The 19,415-nt window shown below is 49.5% G+C and overlaps 1 protein-coding gene across 1 annotated transcript in view; it reads right to left on the reverse strand.

Moving 5' to 3' along the window:
• Positions 1-970, reverse strand: part of CKAP2L (cytoskeleton associated protein 2 like) — a 36,168-nt gene extending 35,198 nt beyond the window's left edge. The window contains exon 1 of the mRNA XM_084615407.1: positions 856-970. Within this exon, the coding sequence (XP_084471533.1) occupies positions 856-886 (31 nt within the window). The 5' untranslated portion in view covers positions 887-970. The remainder of the gene's footprint in view (positions 1-855) is intronic.
• Positions 971-19,415: the final 18,445 nt, after the last annotated feature.

Below are 19,415 nucleotides of genomic sequence, written 5' to 3' on the forward strand. Positions count from 1 at the left end.
GCAGGACCAATCCCCAATTTTTGCCCCTAAATGGCCCCCTCAAGGATTGAACTCACAACCCTGGGTTTAGCAGGCCAATGCTCCAACCACTGAGCGATCCCTCCCCATGATTAAACGTTTACCTGGGGAACTCGGGGTGCCAGTCACTGGCCCCCCAGCCAGGGTCCCGCAGCCCAGAGAGACCCCAGGCACGCAGGGATGCCAGGCAGCAGCAGGTCCGGCAGCCCAGAGGGACCCTGGCCACCTGTGGCCAGCAGCCCCAAGCTACCTGGCCAGAGTTTAACCATTAACAGAAACCAGTAAGCATCACGCTTATCAGGTAACCTCTTACATCCCGAGTACAAACTAAAATTTCATCTCGGGAAGGAAATATTTATCGTGCTCTCTATAGGAGACACTGAGGCGTCAGGCAGTTGGTTTTCTACGCCACGGTGAGCGAGCCAGCGGGCGCCAGTCCCAGCGGGACTGTGACACCTTCACCCGCTTGGGGGGACTTTGTAAACAGGCCGCTTCTAAGGGAGGGAAGGGGGCGCAAGACCAGCGGCTCCTATACACGCCAGGAGAAGCACGGCTGCCCCCACCCAGCCCCTGACCCGCCGCCGCCGCTCCCGCCCGGGCAGCGCCCCGGGGCCCGCACGCGGCCCGGCCTCTCGCAGAAGCGGGGGGCGGGCGCCCCACAGCCCGGCGACCAGCGATGGGGCCGCCCGCGCCGCGCAGGCGCCTGAGGGGGGGGGGAGGGGGAGGGGGAGGGGGAGGAGGCGCCCCCCCCGCCGGGCCCCCGCACCTCAGCCCGGAGCCCTTCCCCGGCCCCGGGCGGGCGGGCGGGCGGCCCCAGGGCTCCCAGCCCGCACTCACCCTGCGCGGCCGTGCCCCGCGCCCGCCCCATGGCGCCCCGGAGCTCTCCGCCGCAGCCCGGCAACGCGCCCCTGCCCCGCCCTTGCCGCGGCCGACCGCTCCTGCGCGCTCATTGGCCAGCGCCGCGTTCGAAGTAGCCAATAGGAGAGAAGACGAGCTTGAGGCCGTGAGCGGCGCCGGCGATTAGCTTGCGAGGCGCGCGAGCGGGACCGCGGGATGTCAATCATGGGGTGCGCGCTCCGTTCCCGCCTCTTTTCTGAGGGGGCGGGGAGAAAGGCATCTCCCCGGCTGAAGTGGGGCGGGGCTGGCTGTGGGATTGCAGGCCAGGCTTGGGATCAGGGTGCTCGGCGCTGTACACTGCACCCAAGGCACTGTCTCACTGCTGCGGGTGCCAACTTTCTGATGAGGACTAACAGATTTATTTAGTCTTTAAACTGCTCCCAGACTCCTCCTTGTTTTTGTGGATATAGACTAACGGCTACCCCTCTGATACTTGGCAATTTTCTAATGGTACAAAACCAAACCATTGGTTAGGGGTGGAATAGCTCGGTGGTTTGAGCATTGGCCTGATAAACCCAGGGTTGTGCGTTCAACCCTGAGGGGGCCATTTAGGGATCTGAGGCAAAAATTGGGGATTGGTCCTGCTTTGAGCAGGGGGTTGGATTGGATGACCTCCTGAGGTCCCTTCCAACCCTGAGATTCTAGGATTCTATAACACTCCTGCCTGCCGCTGCTTGCTCCATCCTCCCTCACTTGCTCTCCCCCCACCCTCACTCACTTTCACAGGGCTGGGGTGCGGGAGGGGGTGTGGGCTCTGGATGGGGGTGGGGCTGGGGATGAGGAGTTTGAGGTGTAGGGGGGCTCTGGGGTGGGGCAGAGGGTTGGGTTGTGGGAGGGTGAGGGCTCCATTTGGGGGTGCAAGCTCTGGGGTGGGGCCAGGGATCATAGAAGATTAGGATTGGAAGAGACCTCAGGAGGTTAGCTAGTCCAACCCCCTGCTCAAAGCAGGACCAACACCAACTAAATCATCCCAGCCAGGGCTTTGTCAAGCCTGACCTTAAAAACCTCTAAGGATGGACCTTCCACCACCTCCAGTGCTTCACACACTCCTAGTGAAACAGTGTTTCCTAATATCCAACCTAGACCTCCCCCACTGCAACTTGAGACCATTGCTTCTTGTTCTATCATCTGCCACCACTGAGAAGAGCCGAGCTCCATCCTCTTCGGAACCCCCCTTCAGCGAGTTGAAGACTCCTATCACTCTTCTCTTCTGCAGATTAAACAAACCCAGTTCCCTCAGCCTCTTCTCATAAGTCATGAGCCACAGCTCCTTGATCATTTTTGTTGCCCTCCATTGAACTCTCTCCAATTTGTCCACATCCTTTCTGTAGTAGGGGCCCCAAAACTGGACGCAATACTCCAGATGTGGCCTAACCAGTGCCAAATAGAGGGAAATAATCACTTCTGTTGGGGACACTGGGGCATGGCCACTAGGTAAATCGAGGGGATGGAAGACCACCAGTGTCGATGAAGCCCCCTCGCACTAGGCCCAGGTGTCCTTGCCCCCCCCCGCCTGGAGGCACTCGCAGCAGTTATGCTGAGGATCTGCAACAATATGTTGCAAAGTCAGACTGACTGAAACTAAACAAGGCCAAACAAGGCAGATATGGAAGAACAATGCTGAATAAAGCAGCTTTATGTATGGTTTAACAGATGGTACAGAGAACAAGGGAACTAGCTGGGAACTGGATTGGCTGGCTAGATGGATACTTAGGGCAGCTTGCTATTGGATAAGTATGCTGAAGAAAGGATGTATAAAAGCCTGTGTAACTTCCTGCTCTGTGTGCAGGATTTGAGATTCTATTCTCCCTGTACCTCCTTTGCAGCTGCAAATAAACTTTTCTGCTTCTCCACCTCGTTGTGATTATTTGGTGACGCACACCGGGCAACGAACCTTGCTGTTGTTCGCCTCTGGCACTGGGTACCAGCAACAGCTTTTGGCATCCCTGGGTGGGCAACGAGGCCGCTATTTAGAATCATAGAATCATAGAATATCAGGGTTGGAAGGGACCCCAGAAGGTCATCTAGTCCAACCCCCTGCTCAAAGCAGGACCAATTCCCAGTTAAATCATCCCAGCCAGGGCTTTGTCAAGCCTGACCTTAAAAACCTCTAAGGAAGGAGATTCTACCACCTCCCTAGGTAACTCATTCCAGTGTTTCACCACCCTCTTAGTGAAAAAGTTTTTCCTAATATCCAATCTAAACCTCCCCCACTGCAACTTGAGACCATTACTCCTCGTTCTGTCATCTGCTACCATTGAGAACAGTCTAGAGCCATCCTCTTTGGAACCCCCTTTCAGGTAGTTGAAAGCAGCTATCAAATCCCCCCTCATTCTTCTCTTCTGCAGGCTAAACAATCCCAGCTCCCTCAGCCTCTCCTCATAACTCATGTGTTCCAGTCCCCTAATAATTTTTGTTGCCCTTCGCTGGACTCTCTCCAATTTATCCACATCCTTCTTGAAGTGTGGGGCCCAAAACTGGACACAGTACTCCAGATGAGGCCTCACCAATGTCGAATAGAGGGGAACGATCACGTCCCTCGATCTGCTGGCAATACCCCTACTTATACATCCCAAAATGCCATTGGCCTTCTTGGCAACAAGGGCACACTGCTGACTCATATCCAGCTTCTCGTCCACTGTCACCCCTAGGTCCTTTTCCGCAGAACTGCTGCCGAGCCATTCAGTCCCTAGTCTGTAGCTGTGCATTGGGTTCTTCTGTCCTAAGTGCAGGACCCTGCACTTATCCTTATTGAACCTCATCAGATTCCTTTTGGCCCAATCTTCCAATTGGTCTAGGTCCTTCTGTATCCTATCCCTCCCCTCCAGCGTATCTACCACTCCTCCCAGTTTAGTATCATCCGCAAATTTGCTGAGAGTGCAATCCACACCATCCTCCAGATCATTTATGAAGATATTGAATAAAACCGGCCCCAGGACCGACCCTTGGGGCACTCCACTTGATACCGGCTGCCAACTAGACATGGAGCCATTGATCACTACCCGTTGAGCCCGACAATCTAGCCAGCTTTCTACCCACCTTATAGTGCATTCATCCAGCCCATACTTCCTTAACTTGCTGACAAGAATACTATGGGAGACCGTGTCAAAAGCTTTGCTAAAGTCAAGAAACAATACATCCACTGCTTTCCCTTCATCCACAGAACCAGTAATCTCATCATAAAAGGCGATTAGATTAGTCAGGCATGACCTTCCCTTGGTGAATCCATGCTGGCTGTTCCTGATCACTTTCCTCTCATGCAAGTGCTTCAGGATTGATTCTTTGAGGACCTGCTCCATGATTTTTCCAGGGACTGAGGTGAGGCTGACTGGCCTGTAGTTCCCAGGATCTTCCTTCTTCCCTTTTTTAAAGATTGGCACTACATTAGCCTTTTTCCAGTCATCCGGGACTTCCCCGGTTCGCCACGAGTTTTCAAAGATAATGGCCAGTGGCTTGCCCGGACCCCTCCTGGAGGTCGAGGATTGCGGCGAGAACCGACGCCCAGCGCGCACCGGTGAGTTCATCAGGGGCCTCGGAGGAGATGCGATTTGATCGACCTCGGAGGGCACAACAGTGCAACACACTCATATAGTGGAGAAGCAGCTGTGGGAACCGGTCCCTTGGACATAGGGGAGGAGCAGCTGCGGGTGACGGTGAGGAACCGGTCCCTTGGATAAGGTAGGAACCTTTTGAAATCCGGATTGTATGCTCTGTTGGAACCTGGGAACCCTGAGTTACCCTGTAGGTATGGGACAGGGACAGAGCTCAGAGGTTAGGGCACGGTGTACTCCCCTAGAATGCATTTTAGCAAACTGGAAGGTATTTGGTGAGGATCAGATGACTAAGAGTCAATTAAAACAATTCTGTACAGTTGACTGGCCTCAATATCAACTAGAGGACCAGGAGTGGTGGCCACCAGGAGGATCAATTAATTACAACACGATCCTCCAGTTACTCCTGTTCTGTCAGAGAACAAGGAAATGGAATGAACATATGTATGCACATTTGTTTTTGGCTTTATGTACTCGACCAGATATTTTACAACAATGTAATCTGACTCCGGCTGGTTCGGTAACAGCTAATGTTAGTTCCCAGACCCTCACCCCCACTGTAATGGCAGAGCCGGTGTCCCCTTCGGCCCCTACACCCACACCTTGTAACCTTGGTTGGCCTATACCCCTTGATCACCGAAACTAAAGTTGCCCAGTGTGGATCGGACAGGCGTCCGGCCACAACTATGCAGGTCTATACTCATGTGCCCTTTAACCCTGTGGATTTGGCTGCTTTCAAAGCACAAGCAGGAGAGTTTTCCACCAACCCAAGCAAGTTTATTTCAGTTTTTGAGGGATGTCTTAGCAGCCACAAGCAGGACTGGGATGATTGTAACATCCTCCTGCGAACCCTATTGTCTGAGGTTGAAAGACAACAGGTTGTGTCCAAGGCAAGGGAGGAGGTGCAGAAACGGTACAACCAGGATCATATCAATGTCCCTGACCTGGATGCACAAGTCCCCCAAGCAGACCCCAGGTGGGATCCAAATGATCCTGGGGCTATGACCCACCTTACCTCCTATAAGGAGTTGCTTTTGCATGGACTCCGTCACTCGGCTGTCCGACATAATAATTGGGCAAAGCCATATGAAGTAATGCAGGATTTAAAAGAAAGCCCAGGGACCTTTCTACAGCGTATTCGGGACACGATTCGACAGAACACTAATGCAGACCCCGATGATCGGGCAACTGAGTCAATCATTAAGGGAATTTTTACGAGCAGAGCAGCCCCTGATATTAAGAGAAAGTTACAAAAAAGGAGGATTTAATGGGCATGACCATGGCACAAATCTTAGAGACTGCAAACCGAGCTTATAGTCTGAGAGAGACAGAGAATGAGAGAAAGCAAGTGAGACTGATGGTAACAGCAGTACAGGCCGGCACTAAGGGAAGTAGCCAGTGAGGAAGGGGCCGTGGACAAGGACGTCCGGGCTCGCAGGAGAGACGACTGGGTCGCAACCAGTGTGCCTTGTGTCGACAAGAGGGACACTGGAAAAATGAGTGCCCAAAGAGGAAAGAAAAGGGGGGTGCATCTATGATGGTGATGGCGGAGCAGGAATAGGGGTGTCAGGGGAGACGGACCACCCTACCCCCAGAATCCCAAGTAAAGATGCGGGTGGGAAGCTCAGAAATAGATTTTTTAGTGAACTCTGGAGCAGCACAAACTGCCGTAAATCGACCCCTTCAGCTGCCAGTAGCAGATTCCCTTACCATGGAGGGAGCCACAGGCAGAGACACCAAGTGCCCAGTGTATGCCCAGCGGAATGCACTTTGGGAAACAGGACTGTATCCCACAAGCTGGTATACCTCCCTGAGTGTCCAACACCTCTGCTGGGACGGGATCTGCTTTGTCGCCTCGGTGCCACCCTGCATTTTACTGAGGATGAAATAACCCTTACCTTACCCCCTGAGAATGCATGGATCATGACCCTTGCAGTTGAGCCCTCAGCTATGCAAGCCCCAGAATGGAGCCTGTGGGAAGACCAGGTGTACCCCCTCGTGTGGGCATCAGGGATCCCAGGAAAGGCCACCCACCAGACCCCCATTACTATTCAGCTCATACCAGGGAAAGGCCCAGTGCAAGTAAAACAGTATCCAATCAAGAGGGAAGCCAGAGAAGGTTTACAGGAAACTATAGATCAATTCCTGATGTATGGTATTCTCCGGGAATGTCAGTCAGCCTGGAACACTCCCAATCTACCCGTACGGAAGCCTGATGGCACGTATCGGCTGGTACAGGACCTAAGGGCAGTCAATGAACGGGTTCAGACTCTGCACCCTCTTGTCCCTAACCCGTATAGTTTATTGGCTTCTATAGGGGGACAGTATACCCATTTTTCAGTCCTCGACCTGAAAGATGCTTTCTTTACCATCCCAGTTGCTACCCCATCACAGGAGATCTTCTCCTTCGAGTGGGAGGACCAAAATAGGGTTAAAAAGCAACTTTGCTGGACAGTGTTGGCCCAGGGATTTAAAAACTCCCCCACCCTCTTTGGCCGGGCCCTGGCCAGGGACCTAGAGGAGTGGGATAATGAGGAGGCCCTCCTTCTGCAGTATGTAGATGATTTGTTAATTGCCACTGTGGGCCTAACCCCCTGCCTTAAAGCCACCGTGAGCCTTCTGAATTTTATTGGACTCCAGGGATATCGCGTAGCACGGAGTAAGGCTCAAATCGCCCTCCCAGCGGTACGGTACCTCGGTTCCACATACGGCAAAGCGAGCATCAGCTTTCAAACGAAAGGAAGGAAGCTATATGCCAAGTTCCTATCCCAAGTAATCGTAAGCGACTCAGGGCATTTCTGGGTATGGCAGGCTTTTGCAGGATGTGGATCACAGAGTTTGGACTATGAGCTAAACACCTGTACGACTGTGTAAAAGGAGCAGATCATGACCCCTTCTATTGGACCCCAGAGGCTGACAGGGCATTTAAAATCTTGAAAAGGAAGTTGCTGGAAGCCCCGGCTCTGGGCCTGCCAGATCTCTCTAAGCCGTTTCAGTTGTATGTACATGAACGAAAGGGGGTGGCCCTAGGAGTGCTCACACAGCTGTTAGGAGCATGGAGACGTCCCGTGGCTTATTTTTCTAAGCAACTGGATCAGGTTGCAAAGGGTTGGCCGGCATGTTTACGGGCAGTCGCAGCTACTGCCCTAGTGCTTGAGGAAGCCAAGAAGCTAACATTGGAAGGGGTTATAAAAATCTATACTCCCTATATGATCCGAGCCTTATTGGATGCAAAGGGAGGGCTCTGGCTCACCCAGGCTCGGATTGCTCGGTACCAGGCTAAGCTGTTAGAGAACTCTGAAGTCATCTTACAGCCTTGCCCCTCCCTTAACCCAGCCACCTTCTTGCCAGAAACAGAGGAACAGAAACATGACTGTTTAGAGATCATAGATGCCCAGTACTCCAGCCGTCTGGATTTAAAGGATGTACCCCTCCCAAATGCAGATTATGAGTGGTACACTGATGGTAGCAGTACTGTAATAGATGGGCAAAGGAGGGCAGGTTATGGTGTTGTGACCCTCCATGACACTGTGGAAGCTGAAGGTTTGCCTGCGGGGACCTCTGCCCAGCTTGCCGAACTAATAGCCCTGACCCGTGCACTTGAACTGTCAAAAGGAAAGCGGGTCAACATTTTTACTGATTCAAATTATGCTTTTGGGGTGCTACATGCTCATGCTGGCCTATGGAAGCAAAGGGGAATGCTGACAGCCCAGGGCTCCCCAGTCAAGTACGGGCCCCAAATCCTCCGGCTCCTAGAAGCCGTACAACTCCCCTCGGAAGTGGCGGTGGTACACTGTAAAGCCCATCAAAGGGAAGATCAAGATGTGGCCAGAGGTAACGCCCGGGCAGATAGAAAGACTAAGCATGCTGCCACCCTGCCATCCCCTCAGACTGAGAACGCCCATATGCATGCCCTTATCCCATCAGTAGGGGAGCTTCCAACCCCTCAGTACTCTGGGGAGGAGAGACAGCTAACTGACAAACTCAGTCTCTGGGAAAAGGAGGGATGGCTCCATTCCCCAGAAGGGAAGGTCCTCCTACCAAAGGGCCTGATCCAGCCGGTGCTGCAGAAACTACATCAAACCACTCATGCTGGCAGGGAAGCACTTATCCAGCTAATGAGAAAATACTTTATCACTTCCGGACTCTGACCCCTGGCTGCCCAGGTACAAGCAGACTGCTTAGTCTGCCAAAAGAATAACCCCCGACCGGGACATCCTGTGCCACCAGCTGCCCTAGAACCCACTCCGGGCCCCGGACAAGTGTGGCAAATAGACTTTACTGAGTTTCCCCAGACCCAAGGGCTCAAATATCTCCTTGTTATAGTAGATCGGTTCAGCGGATGGCCAGAAGCCTTCCCATGCCGTAACTGCACTGCCAGAACAGTGGCCATCAAGTTTGTTAAGGAGATCATTCCTCGCTTTGGACTCCCCCAGTGGATGGAATCTGACAACGGGACACACTTCACGTCAAAAATCATTCAAAGCATCTCAAATGCCTTACAGATCCCCTGGAAACTCCATACGCCCTGGAGACCGCAAGCCAGTGGTGTAGTGGAGCGTACCAATCAGATCCTTAAACGGCATCTGTCAAAAGTGTGCCAAGAAGCCTCACTGCGATGGCCTGATGCTTTGCCCCTTGTCCTACTCCGTATCCGCGCTCTCCCAAAGGGTAGATTAGGGCTTAGTCCCTTTGAAATTATGTTTGGAAGGGCATGGCCTATGAATGACACCCCGGTTCTGTCAGGGGAATGGGAGTTCGGTAATGGTTTTTTGTCTCAGTATATGTGTTCCCTGTCTGCTGTTCTCTTGTCTCTTCACAGGTATACCAAGGATTCCCAGCCTCTCCCCTTGGACTCTCCCATCCACTCCTTACAGCCCGGCGACTCCGTGCTTGTTCGTACCTGGAAAGATGAGCCTCTCCAGGAAAAGTGGAAAGGACCCTATACCGTCCTGCTGATCTCCCATACAGTGGCAAAGATCGAGGGACACAAGAACTGGATCCATCACTCGTCTAAAGGCAGTACCCGCCTCCTCGTCAGCAGAACAGTGGACCGTCCAACCTGCTGACTCTTCATCTAGTAACGATCTCGGGCTAAAGCTACTGTTCAAGAGACACAAATAGCGGGCACCTTAATGCTAAAATGGGCCCACCCAGGTACTGGAGACCCTGGGTTGGAAAGACTCTGGTGATAATTAATTGGGTAACATTGTTATTCTCTGTATTGTTATTTCCAAACTGCATATCGGGAGCATAACTCCTTTGTTTTGCTTGTGCACCATGTTGCTACTTTAACAAACCAGACTAATTGCTGGGTATGTGCTCCAACTCCACTGTCCCCCAAAACAGGAATGCCCCTTGACATGTTGCCCTTGACCCTAGCAGAATTAGCCGCCACCAAAGAGCAGGAAAGAACGGACTCGCCGTTTTGGAACAAGACCTCTTTACAGCAAGCCACCTATCAGGACCAGGAGTATTCAGTTGCAGTACTCACTGAGGGAGTGTTATGTTTTACCCGAAGCCAATCTGATCACGATGGGCGTCCTGTGGGAAAAAGCTCCTGTGTTATTACACAGCAGGCTGATGGGTATTGGATAAAGACCAAGAAGGGAGGTCAGCAGTGTGGGTGTAATGGTTCCTCCTCTTTTGGGGAAACTCTTACAAATAATCTTACCACAAAAGAAGGGTTTGGAAACATAACGTGCCGTCCAGTTAATATCTCCAATGTAGCAAGCCAATGGAGGGTTTGTAGTGGTCCCTATGGCAAGTGTAACTTAAACGGCACAATCAGAAACACTCCCACTTGTACCCAATCAGGAGAATGGGATGCCCCCTTAGGGGCATATAAACTGTTTGGAAAAGCAGCCAAAGCAGCCTTAAATATCCCAGGAATCCTCTTAAAAAACAGTCCTTACTGGGCCAAACAGGGTCACTATTTTGTATGTGGCCGAAAGGCTTACAAGGTGCTGCCAGCCAACTGGACAGGTAGCTGTTATATAGCTCATGAAGTTCCTCATCTGTCAATAACTGCCACACTGCCAAAGAAAAGATTAGAAATGCCCGAGATACCTCTGTTGAGTCACGAGAAAAGACTCTGTGGTGACTGACTACGGCATTGGAGGGCAATATAAAAAATCCCCTCACAACCAAGAAGCTTGTAGGGTGCTCTGTACTGGGAATAGCGCCACTGTTTACCGGGCCAACCATGGCATGCATAGGCCGCTATACTATAAGGCTGCAAATGGTACTTAAAAAAGTGCCTTAAAGTTAAAGGACTCGATTAGTAATTTAGGGTAAGCAGTAAAAACATTAAATAAAGAGGTACAACAGCTCAGGACCTTTTCCCTCCAAAACAGGCTGGCTTTGAACGATCTCTTGGCATCCCAAGAAGGGGTTTGTGCCCTCGTCGGACCCCAATGTTGTATATATGCGTAAGCAGTGTCAGGATGAGCTCCAACCTGACATCTGGTGGTGAGGTGTGGCAAGTTGTGGAAAAGAACTTCAGGGGCTGATCTCATTTGCATAGGCACACCCACCCCACGTAGAATGAGGACATAGCTGCCCAAATGGTCACTTTGGCTGCTGTGGGATCCCCAGTGTCTCTGTTATTGGGGCAGGAAGAATAAATTGTTATTACCCTGATTATGGGAACTGTGCTTGGAACTGTACTTGGCCTTTTGTTATGATGAAGGGACTCACCATCAACTAAGTAGCACTCGCTAGGCAAGGGTCATGGGTTCCAAAACTGTGAATTGAGAGAGGTTGGGGATAAGTATTAATACTTGGTGGTATGGGCCCCTTGGTGAGGGCCTTACATGCTAATTACCTTTCCTCCTCTCTCCACTGTGGACTATCAGAGCTAATTTTGATTTCATTAGAAGTCTAGTTACAGGCTGCTGAGCTCACTTTGGGCTAATGGTGCACCAGCACTGAGGCTCCTCTACTACAAACTGAATTCACTAAAGAGCTGAAATCGCTGAGTGTTGTGTTAAGTAGTGGGGGAGCCTGAAGATATATTGTGGAACAGTTTGTGGGATGGCTGGAGTGCCTTGGGGACAGGCTGGTGGAGTAGTTTATGGGATGGTGGGAGCTGCTGGTGGACACGGAGCGGAGCAGTTCGTGGACCGGCTGGTGGAGCAGTTCGTGGGACGGCGGGAGCTGCTTGTGGGCCGCGGAGCGGAGCTGAGTGAAGCAGTTCGTGGGGGGGCTGGCGGAGCGGAGTGAAGGCCTATGGAGCTGTGGGGCGGTCAGCTTCAGATCATGTAAGGTGCCTTTTACCCCCGCCCCCATCTCTACCCAGGTTGGGAGGTAAAGCTCTGCAGATAAACTTTTGAACTCTGGGGCTGCCCTTACCAGGGACAGAGACTTTTGGGTCATTGGACTTTTGGGACTTTGGGTGATTTCGGGTTGCTGGACTCAAGAACCAAAGGGAAAGGGCATGCCCCAATTTGCCTGGGGTGGGTTTTTTTGCTCATGGGTTGTGTTATGAATCCTGTTGGTGGTGTTTCCCCAACATAATGCCACATTGTTTCTCTCTGTTATTAAAAGGCTTTTTGCTACACTCAGACTAGGTGCTTGTGAGAGGGGAAGTATTGCCTCTGGGAGGCGCCCAGCGGGGGTGGTATATATTTGTCCCAGGTCACTGGGTGGGGGCTCGAGCCAGTTTGCATTGTGTTATTGGAATGGATCCCCTAGATATTGAACCCGGCCCTTGTTGCTGCCAACTCGGACAGACAGAAGGGTTACATATGTAAATAATAGCAGTTATAAAATTTATAAAAAGGTGGTACAGGCTGAGGCCCATGCCCGAGCTGGAGCACAGGTTGCCTGTACTTCCCCCGAGAGCGATTGGTTGCAAACCTTGTTTTCAGGCTGGGGTTTGTCGTTTTGGCTTGGTGGTTTATTTAGCCTGTTATTAAAACTTCTTTTTCCTGTATTGCTTGTATCAATGGTATTATGCTGTGCAGTATCATGTGTCAGGACCCTTTTGCAAAAGTTAATAAGTCATTCTCTTCTAGGCTATCACAAAGGGCTTATGCAAAGTCCTATTGTAAAGAAATAAGTAGCCCAAGTGAGAAAACTCAGAGCCAAGGCTGTTGAGTGTTCTCAAAGGAGGGAGTAGTTGTTGGGGACACTGGGGCATGGCAACTAGGTAACTCGAGGAGATGGAAGACCACGAGTGTCGATGAAGCCCCGTTGCACTAGGCCCAAGTGTCCTTGGCCGCCCCCTGCCTGGAGGCACTCACAGCAGTTATGCTAAGAATCTGCAACAATATGTTGCAAAGTCAGACTGACTGAAACTAAACAAGGCCAAACAAGGCAGATATGAAAGAACAATGCTGAATAAAGCAGCTTTATGTATGGTTTAACAAATGGTACAGAGAACAAGGGAACTAGCTGGTAACTGGATTGGCTGGCTATATGGATACTTAGGGCAGTTTGCTATTGGATAAGTATGCTGAAGGAAGGATGTATAAAAGCCTGTGTAACTTCCTGCTCTGTGTGCAGGATTTGAGATTCTATTCTCCCTGTACCTTCTTTGCAGCTGCAAATAAACTTTTCTGCTTCTCCACCCCATTGTGATGATTGGGTGACGCACACCGGGCAATGAACCTTGCTGTTGTTCACCTCTGGCACTGGGTGCCGGCAACACTTCCCTTGATCTCCTGGCAATGCTCCTACTAATGCAGCCCAATATGCCGTTAGCCTTTTGGCAACAAAGGCACACTGCTGACTCATATCCAGCTTCTCGTTCACTGTAATCCCCAGGTCCTTTTCTGCAGAACTGCTGCTTAGCCAGTTGGTCTCCAGCCTGTAGTGGTGCATGGGATTCTTCTATCCTAAGTGCAGGACTCTGTACTTGTCTTTGTTGAACCTCATCAGATTTCTTTTGACCCAGTCCTCCAGTTTGTCTAAGTCACTCTGGACCCTATCCCTACCCTCCAGCATATCTACTTCTCCCCACAGTTTAGTGTCATCTGCGAACTTGCTGAGGGTGCAATCCATCCCATCATCCAGATCATTAATAAAAATGTTGGGAAAAAAACGGCCTCAGGACCGACCCCTAGGGCACTCCGCTTGATTAGGGGTTACAGTGGATGAGAAGCTGGATATGAGTCAACAGTGTGCCCCTGTTGCCAAGAAGGCCAATGGCATTTTGGGATGTATATGTAGGGGCATTGCCAGTAGATCGAGGGACATGATCGTTCCCCTCTATTGGACACTGGTGAGGCCTCATCTGGAGTACTGTGTCCAGTTTTGGGCCCCACACTACAAGAAGGATGTGGAAAAAGTGGAAAGAGTCTAGCAGAGGGCAACAAAAATGATTAGGGGACTGGAACACATGACTTATGAGGAGAGGCTGAGGGAACTGGGATTGTTTAGTCTGCGGAAGAGAAGAGTGAGGGGGGATTTGATAGCTGCTTTCAACTACCTGAAAGGGGGTTCCAAAGAGGATGGATCTAGACTGTTCTCAGTGGTAGCTGATGACAGAACAAGGAGTAATGGTCTCAAGTTGCAGTGGGGGAGGTTTAGGTTGGATATTAGGAGAAACTTTTTCACTAGGAGGGTGGTGAAACACTGGAATGCGTTACCTAGGGAGGTGGTGGAATCTCCTTCCTTAGATATTTTTAAGGTCAGGCTTGACAAAGCCCTGGCTGGCATACTTTAGTTGGGGATTGGTCCTGCTTTGAGCAGGGGATTGGACTAGATGACCTTCTGAGGTCCCTTCCAACCCTGATATTCTATGATACTAGCTGCCAAATAGACATCAAGCCATTGATCACTACCCTTTGAGCCCAAAAATCTAGCCAGCTTTCTATCCACCTTATAGTCCATTCATCCAGTCCATACATCTTTAACTTGCCGGCAAGAATACTGTGGAGACCGTATCAAAAGCTTTGCTAAAGTCAAGATATATCATGTCCACCACTTTCCCCATGTCCACAGAGCCAGTTATTTCATCATAGAAGGCAATCAGGTTGGTCAGGCATGAGAAGAATAGACAGGCCTGTAACCAGAGCTGATCCAGAGAATAGAAGGGTGTGCTGTCTTCCAGGTGCTAAGATTCGGGATGTAGACCTGAGGTTGAAAAGGATCCTAAAGGGAGTGGGAAAGAATCCCCTAATTATCCTTCATAGAATCATAGAATATCAGGGTTGGAAGGGACCTCAGGAGGTCATCTAGTCCAACCGCCTGCTCAAAGCAGGACCAATCCCCAATTAAATCATCCCAGCCAGGGCTTTGTCAAGCCTGACCTTAAAAACTTCTAAGGAAGGAGATTCCACCACCTCCCTAGGTAACGCATTCCAGTGTTTCACCACCCTCCTAGTGAAAAAGTTTTTCCTAATATCCAACCTAAGCCTCCCTCACTGCAACTAGAGACCATTACTCCTTGTCCTGTCCTCTTCTACCACTGAGAATAGTCTAGAACCATCCTCTCTGGAACCACCTCTCAGGTAGTTGAAAGCAGCTATCAAATCCCCCCTCACTCTTCTCTTCCGCAGACTAAACAATCCCAGTTCCCTCAGCCTCTCCTCATAAGTCATGTGTTCCAGACCTCTAATCATTTTTGTTGCCCTTTGCTGGACTCTCTCCAATTTATCCACAACCTTCTTGTATTGTGGGGCCCAAAACTGGACACAGTACTCCAGATGAGGCCTCACCAATGTCGACTAGAGGGGGATGATCACGTCCCTCAATCTGCTTGCTATGCCCCTACTTATACATCCCAAAATGCCATTGGCCGCCTTGGCAACAAGGGCACACTGCTGACTCATATCCAGCTTCTCGTCCACTGTCACCCCTAGGTCCTTTTCCGCAGAACTGCTGCCTAGCCATTTGGTCCCTAGCCTGTAGCGGTGCATTGGGTTCTTCCGTCCTCAGTGCAGGACCCTGCACTTATCCTTATTGAACCTCATCAGATTTCTTTTGGCCCAATCCTCCAATTTGTCTAGGTCCCTCTATATCCTATCCCTGCCCTCCAGCGTATCTACCACTCCTCCCAGTTTAGTATCATCCGCAAATTTGCTGAGGGTGCAATCCACCTCCTTCATGTGGGAACAAATGATATGGCTAGATTCGTGCTGGAAAGTATTAAGGGAGACTGGCTGACTTTCAAAAATTAAGGAAATTAGTACGGGAAGTGGATTGGACTGAAGAACTTGTGGATCTAAAGCAAAGGAGGCCTGGGATTACTTTAAATCAAAGCTGCAGAAGTTATCAGAAGCCTGCATCCCAAGAAAGGGGAAAAAAATTATAGGCAGGAGTTGTAGACCAAGCTGGATGAGCAAGCATCTCAGAGAGGTGATTAAGAAAAAGCAGAAAGCATATAGGGAGTAGAAGATGGGAGGGATCAGCAAGCAAAGCTACCTTATTGAGGTCAGAACATGTAGGGACAAAATGAGACAGGCTAAAAGTCAAGTAGAGTTGGACCTTGCAAAGCGAATTAAAACCAATAGTAAAAGGTTCTATAGCCATATAAATAAGAAGAAAACAAAGAAAGAAGAAGTGGGACCGCTAAACACTGAGGATGGAGTGGAGGTTAAGGATAATCTAGGCATGGCCCAATATCTAAACAAATACTTTGCCTCAGTCTTTAATAAGGCTAATGAGGATCTTAGGGATAATGGGTGCATGACAAATGGGAATGAGGATATGGAGGTAGATATTACCATATCTGAGGTAGAAGCAAAACTCAAACAGCTTAATGGGACTAAATCGGGGGGGCCCAGATAATCTTCATCCAAGAATATTAAAGGAATTGGCACATGAAATTGCAAGCCCATAAGCAAGAATTTTTAATGAATCTGTAAACTCAGGGGTTGTACCGTATGATTGGAGAACTGCTAACATAGTTCCTATTTTTAAGAAAGGAAAAAAAAATGTGATCCGGGTAACTACAGGCCTCTTAGTTTGACATCTGTAGTATGCAAGGTTTTGGAACAAATTTTGAAGGAGAAAGTAGTTAAGGACATTGAGGTCAATGGTAATTGGGACAAAATACAACATGGTTTTACTAAAGGTAGATTGTGCCAAACCAACCTGATCTCCTTCTTTGAGAAAGTAACAGATTTTTTAGACAAAGGAAATGCAGTGGATCTAATTTACCTAGATTTCAGTAAGGTGTTTGATACAGTGCCAGTTGGGGAATTATTAGTTAAATTGGAAAAGATGGAGATCAATATGAAAATTGAAAGCTGGATAAGGAAATGGTTAACAGGGAGACTACAGTGGGTCATACTGAAAGGTGAACTGTCAGGCTGGAGGGAGGTTACCAGTGGAGTTCCTCAGGGATCAGTTTTGGGACCAATCTTATTTAATCATAGAATCATAGAATATCAGGGTTGGAAGGGTCATCTAGTCCAACCCCCTGCTTGAAGCAGGACCAATTCCCAGTTAAATCATCCCAGCCAGGGCTTTGTCAAGCCTGACCTTAAAAACCTCTAAGGAAGGAGATTCTACCACCTCCCTAGGTAACGCATTCCAGTGTTTCACCACCCTCTTAGTGAAAAAGTTTTTCCTAATATCCAATCTAAACCTCCCCCACTGCAACTTGATCATTTTATTACTGACCATGGCACAAAAAGTGGGAGTGTGCTAATAAAGTTTGTGGATGATACAAAGCTGGGAGGTATTGCCAATTTAGAGAGAGACTGGGATATCATACAGGAAGATTTGGATGACCTTGTAAACTGGAGTAATAGGATGAATTTTAATAGTGAGAAGTGTAAGATCATGCATTTAGGGATTAATAACAAGAATTTTAGTTATAAGCTGGGGACGCGTCAATTAGAAGTAATGGAGGAGGAGAAGGACCTTGGAGTATTGGTTGATCATAGGATGACTATGAGCTGCCAGTGTGATATGGCCATGAAAAAAGCTAATGCGGTCTTGGGATGCATCAGGCGAGGTATTTCCAGTAGAGATAAGGAGGTTTTAGTACCGTTATACAAGACACTGTTGAGACCTCACCTGGAATACTGTGTGCAGTTCTGGTCTCCCATGTTTAAGAAGGATAAATGCAAACTGGAACAGGTACAGAGAAGGGCTACTAGGATGATCCGAGGAATGGAAAACCTGTCTTATGAAAGGAGACTCAAGGAGCTTGGCTTGTTTAGCCTAACCAAAGGAAGGTTGAGGGGACATATGATTGCTCTCTATAAATATATCAGAGGGATAAATACCGGAGAGGGAGAGGAATTATTTAAGCTCAGTACCAATGTGGACACAAGAATAAATGGATATAAACTGGTCATTGGGAAGTTTAGACTTGAAATTAGATGAAGGTTTCTAATCATCAGAGGAGTGAAGTTTTGGAATAGGTCTTTTGCCCCCACTGCTTCCCTTGGAAGGCTATCTGGCTTTAAGATTAAACTTGATAAATTTATGGATGTATGATGGGATAACATGATTTTGGCAATTAATTGATCTTTAAATATTCATGGTAAATAGGCCCAATGGCCTGTGATGGGATGTTAGACGGGGTGGGATCTGAGTTACTACAGAGAATGCTTTGCTGGGTATCTGGCTGGTGAATCTTGCCCATATGCTTAGGGTTCAGCTGATTGCCATATTTGGGGTCAGGAAGGAATTTTCCTCCAGGACAGATTGGAAGAGGCCCTGGAGGTTTTTCGACTTCCTCTGTAGCATGGGGCACGGGTCACTTGCTGGAGGATTCACTGCTCCTTGAAGTCTTTAAACCACAATTTGAGGACTTCAATAGCTCAGACATAGGTGAGAGGTTTTTCGCAGGAGTGGGTAGGTGAGATTCTGTGGACTGCATTGTGCAGGAGGTCAGACTAGATGATCATAATGGTCCCTTCTGACCTTAATATCTATGAATCTATGACTTACCCTTGGTGAATCCATGTTGACTGTTCCTGATCACCTTCTTCTCCTCCAAGTGCTTCAAAAGGGTTTCTTTGAGGACCTACTCCATGATTTTTCCAGGCACTGAGGTGAGACTGATTGGTGTGTAGATCCCCAGGTTCTCCTTCTTCCCTTTTTTAAATATGGGCACTATATTTTCCTTTTTCCAATAGTCTGGGACCTCCCCTGATTGCCACGAGCTTTCAAAGATAATGGCCAGTGGCTCTGCAATCACATCAGCCAATTCCCTTAGGACCCTCGAATGCATTACATCTGGACCCATGGACTTTTGCATGTCCAGCTTTTCTAAATAGTCCTGATCGTGTTCTTCCACCACTGAGGGCTGCTCACCTCCTCCCCATACTGTGTTGCCCAGGACAGCAGTGTGGGAGCTGACCTTGTCTGTGAAGACTGAGGCAAAAAAAAGCGTTGAGTACTTCACGCTTTTTCCACATCATCTGTCACTAGGTTGCCTCCCCCATTCATGATGGGTTTGAGGTGAGGGGCTTGGGGTGCAGGAGGGGGCTCTGGGGTGGGGCAGGGGGTTGGGGTGCAGTGGGATGAGGGCTGTGGGTGCAGGCTCTTGGGTGGGTTTGGTGTTTAGATGCTGCTTGTAATTATTAGAACTGGGAGCACTGGCTGTTGGGAGTCTGAAAGCACAGGAAGCGGGGGGGGGGGGAAGTTGAGGAGGCAGAGTGAGAACTACCGAGGGCGCAGCAGCAGCTTGGTAAAGAGGTTTCCACTTTTAAAATAAAGTCCTGTTGAAGTTTGTTAGTACCTTGCCTGGTTGCTACAACATTTGGCAACGAGGATGGATCTTCTGCCTCTGAATCCACCTGCACCCTTTCTGCAAAGCCCACATGAGCCTCCAATTGCTTTTACTGTCTGGATCCATATGTTTGAGACTTCTCTGCTTGCAATCACTGCTACAGAATCATAGAATCATAGAATCATAGAATATCAGGGTTGGAAGGGACCCCAGAAGGTCATCTAGTCCAACCCCCTGCTCAAAGCAGGACCAATTCCCAGTTAAATCATCCCAGCCAGGGCTTTGTCAAGCCTGACCTTAAAAACCTCTAA

The sequence above is a fragment of the Lepidochelys olivacea genome, assembly GCF_965140295.1.
Source record: "Lepidochelys olivacea isolate rLepOli2 genome assembly, chromosome: 26".
In the NCBI taxonomy this organism is placed as follows: Eukaryota; Metazoa; Chordata; order Testudines; family Cheloniidae; genus Lepidochelys; species Lepidochelys olivacea.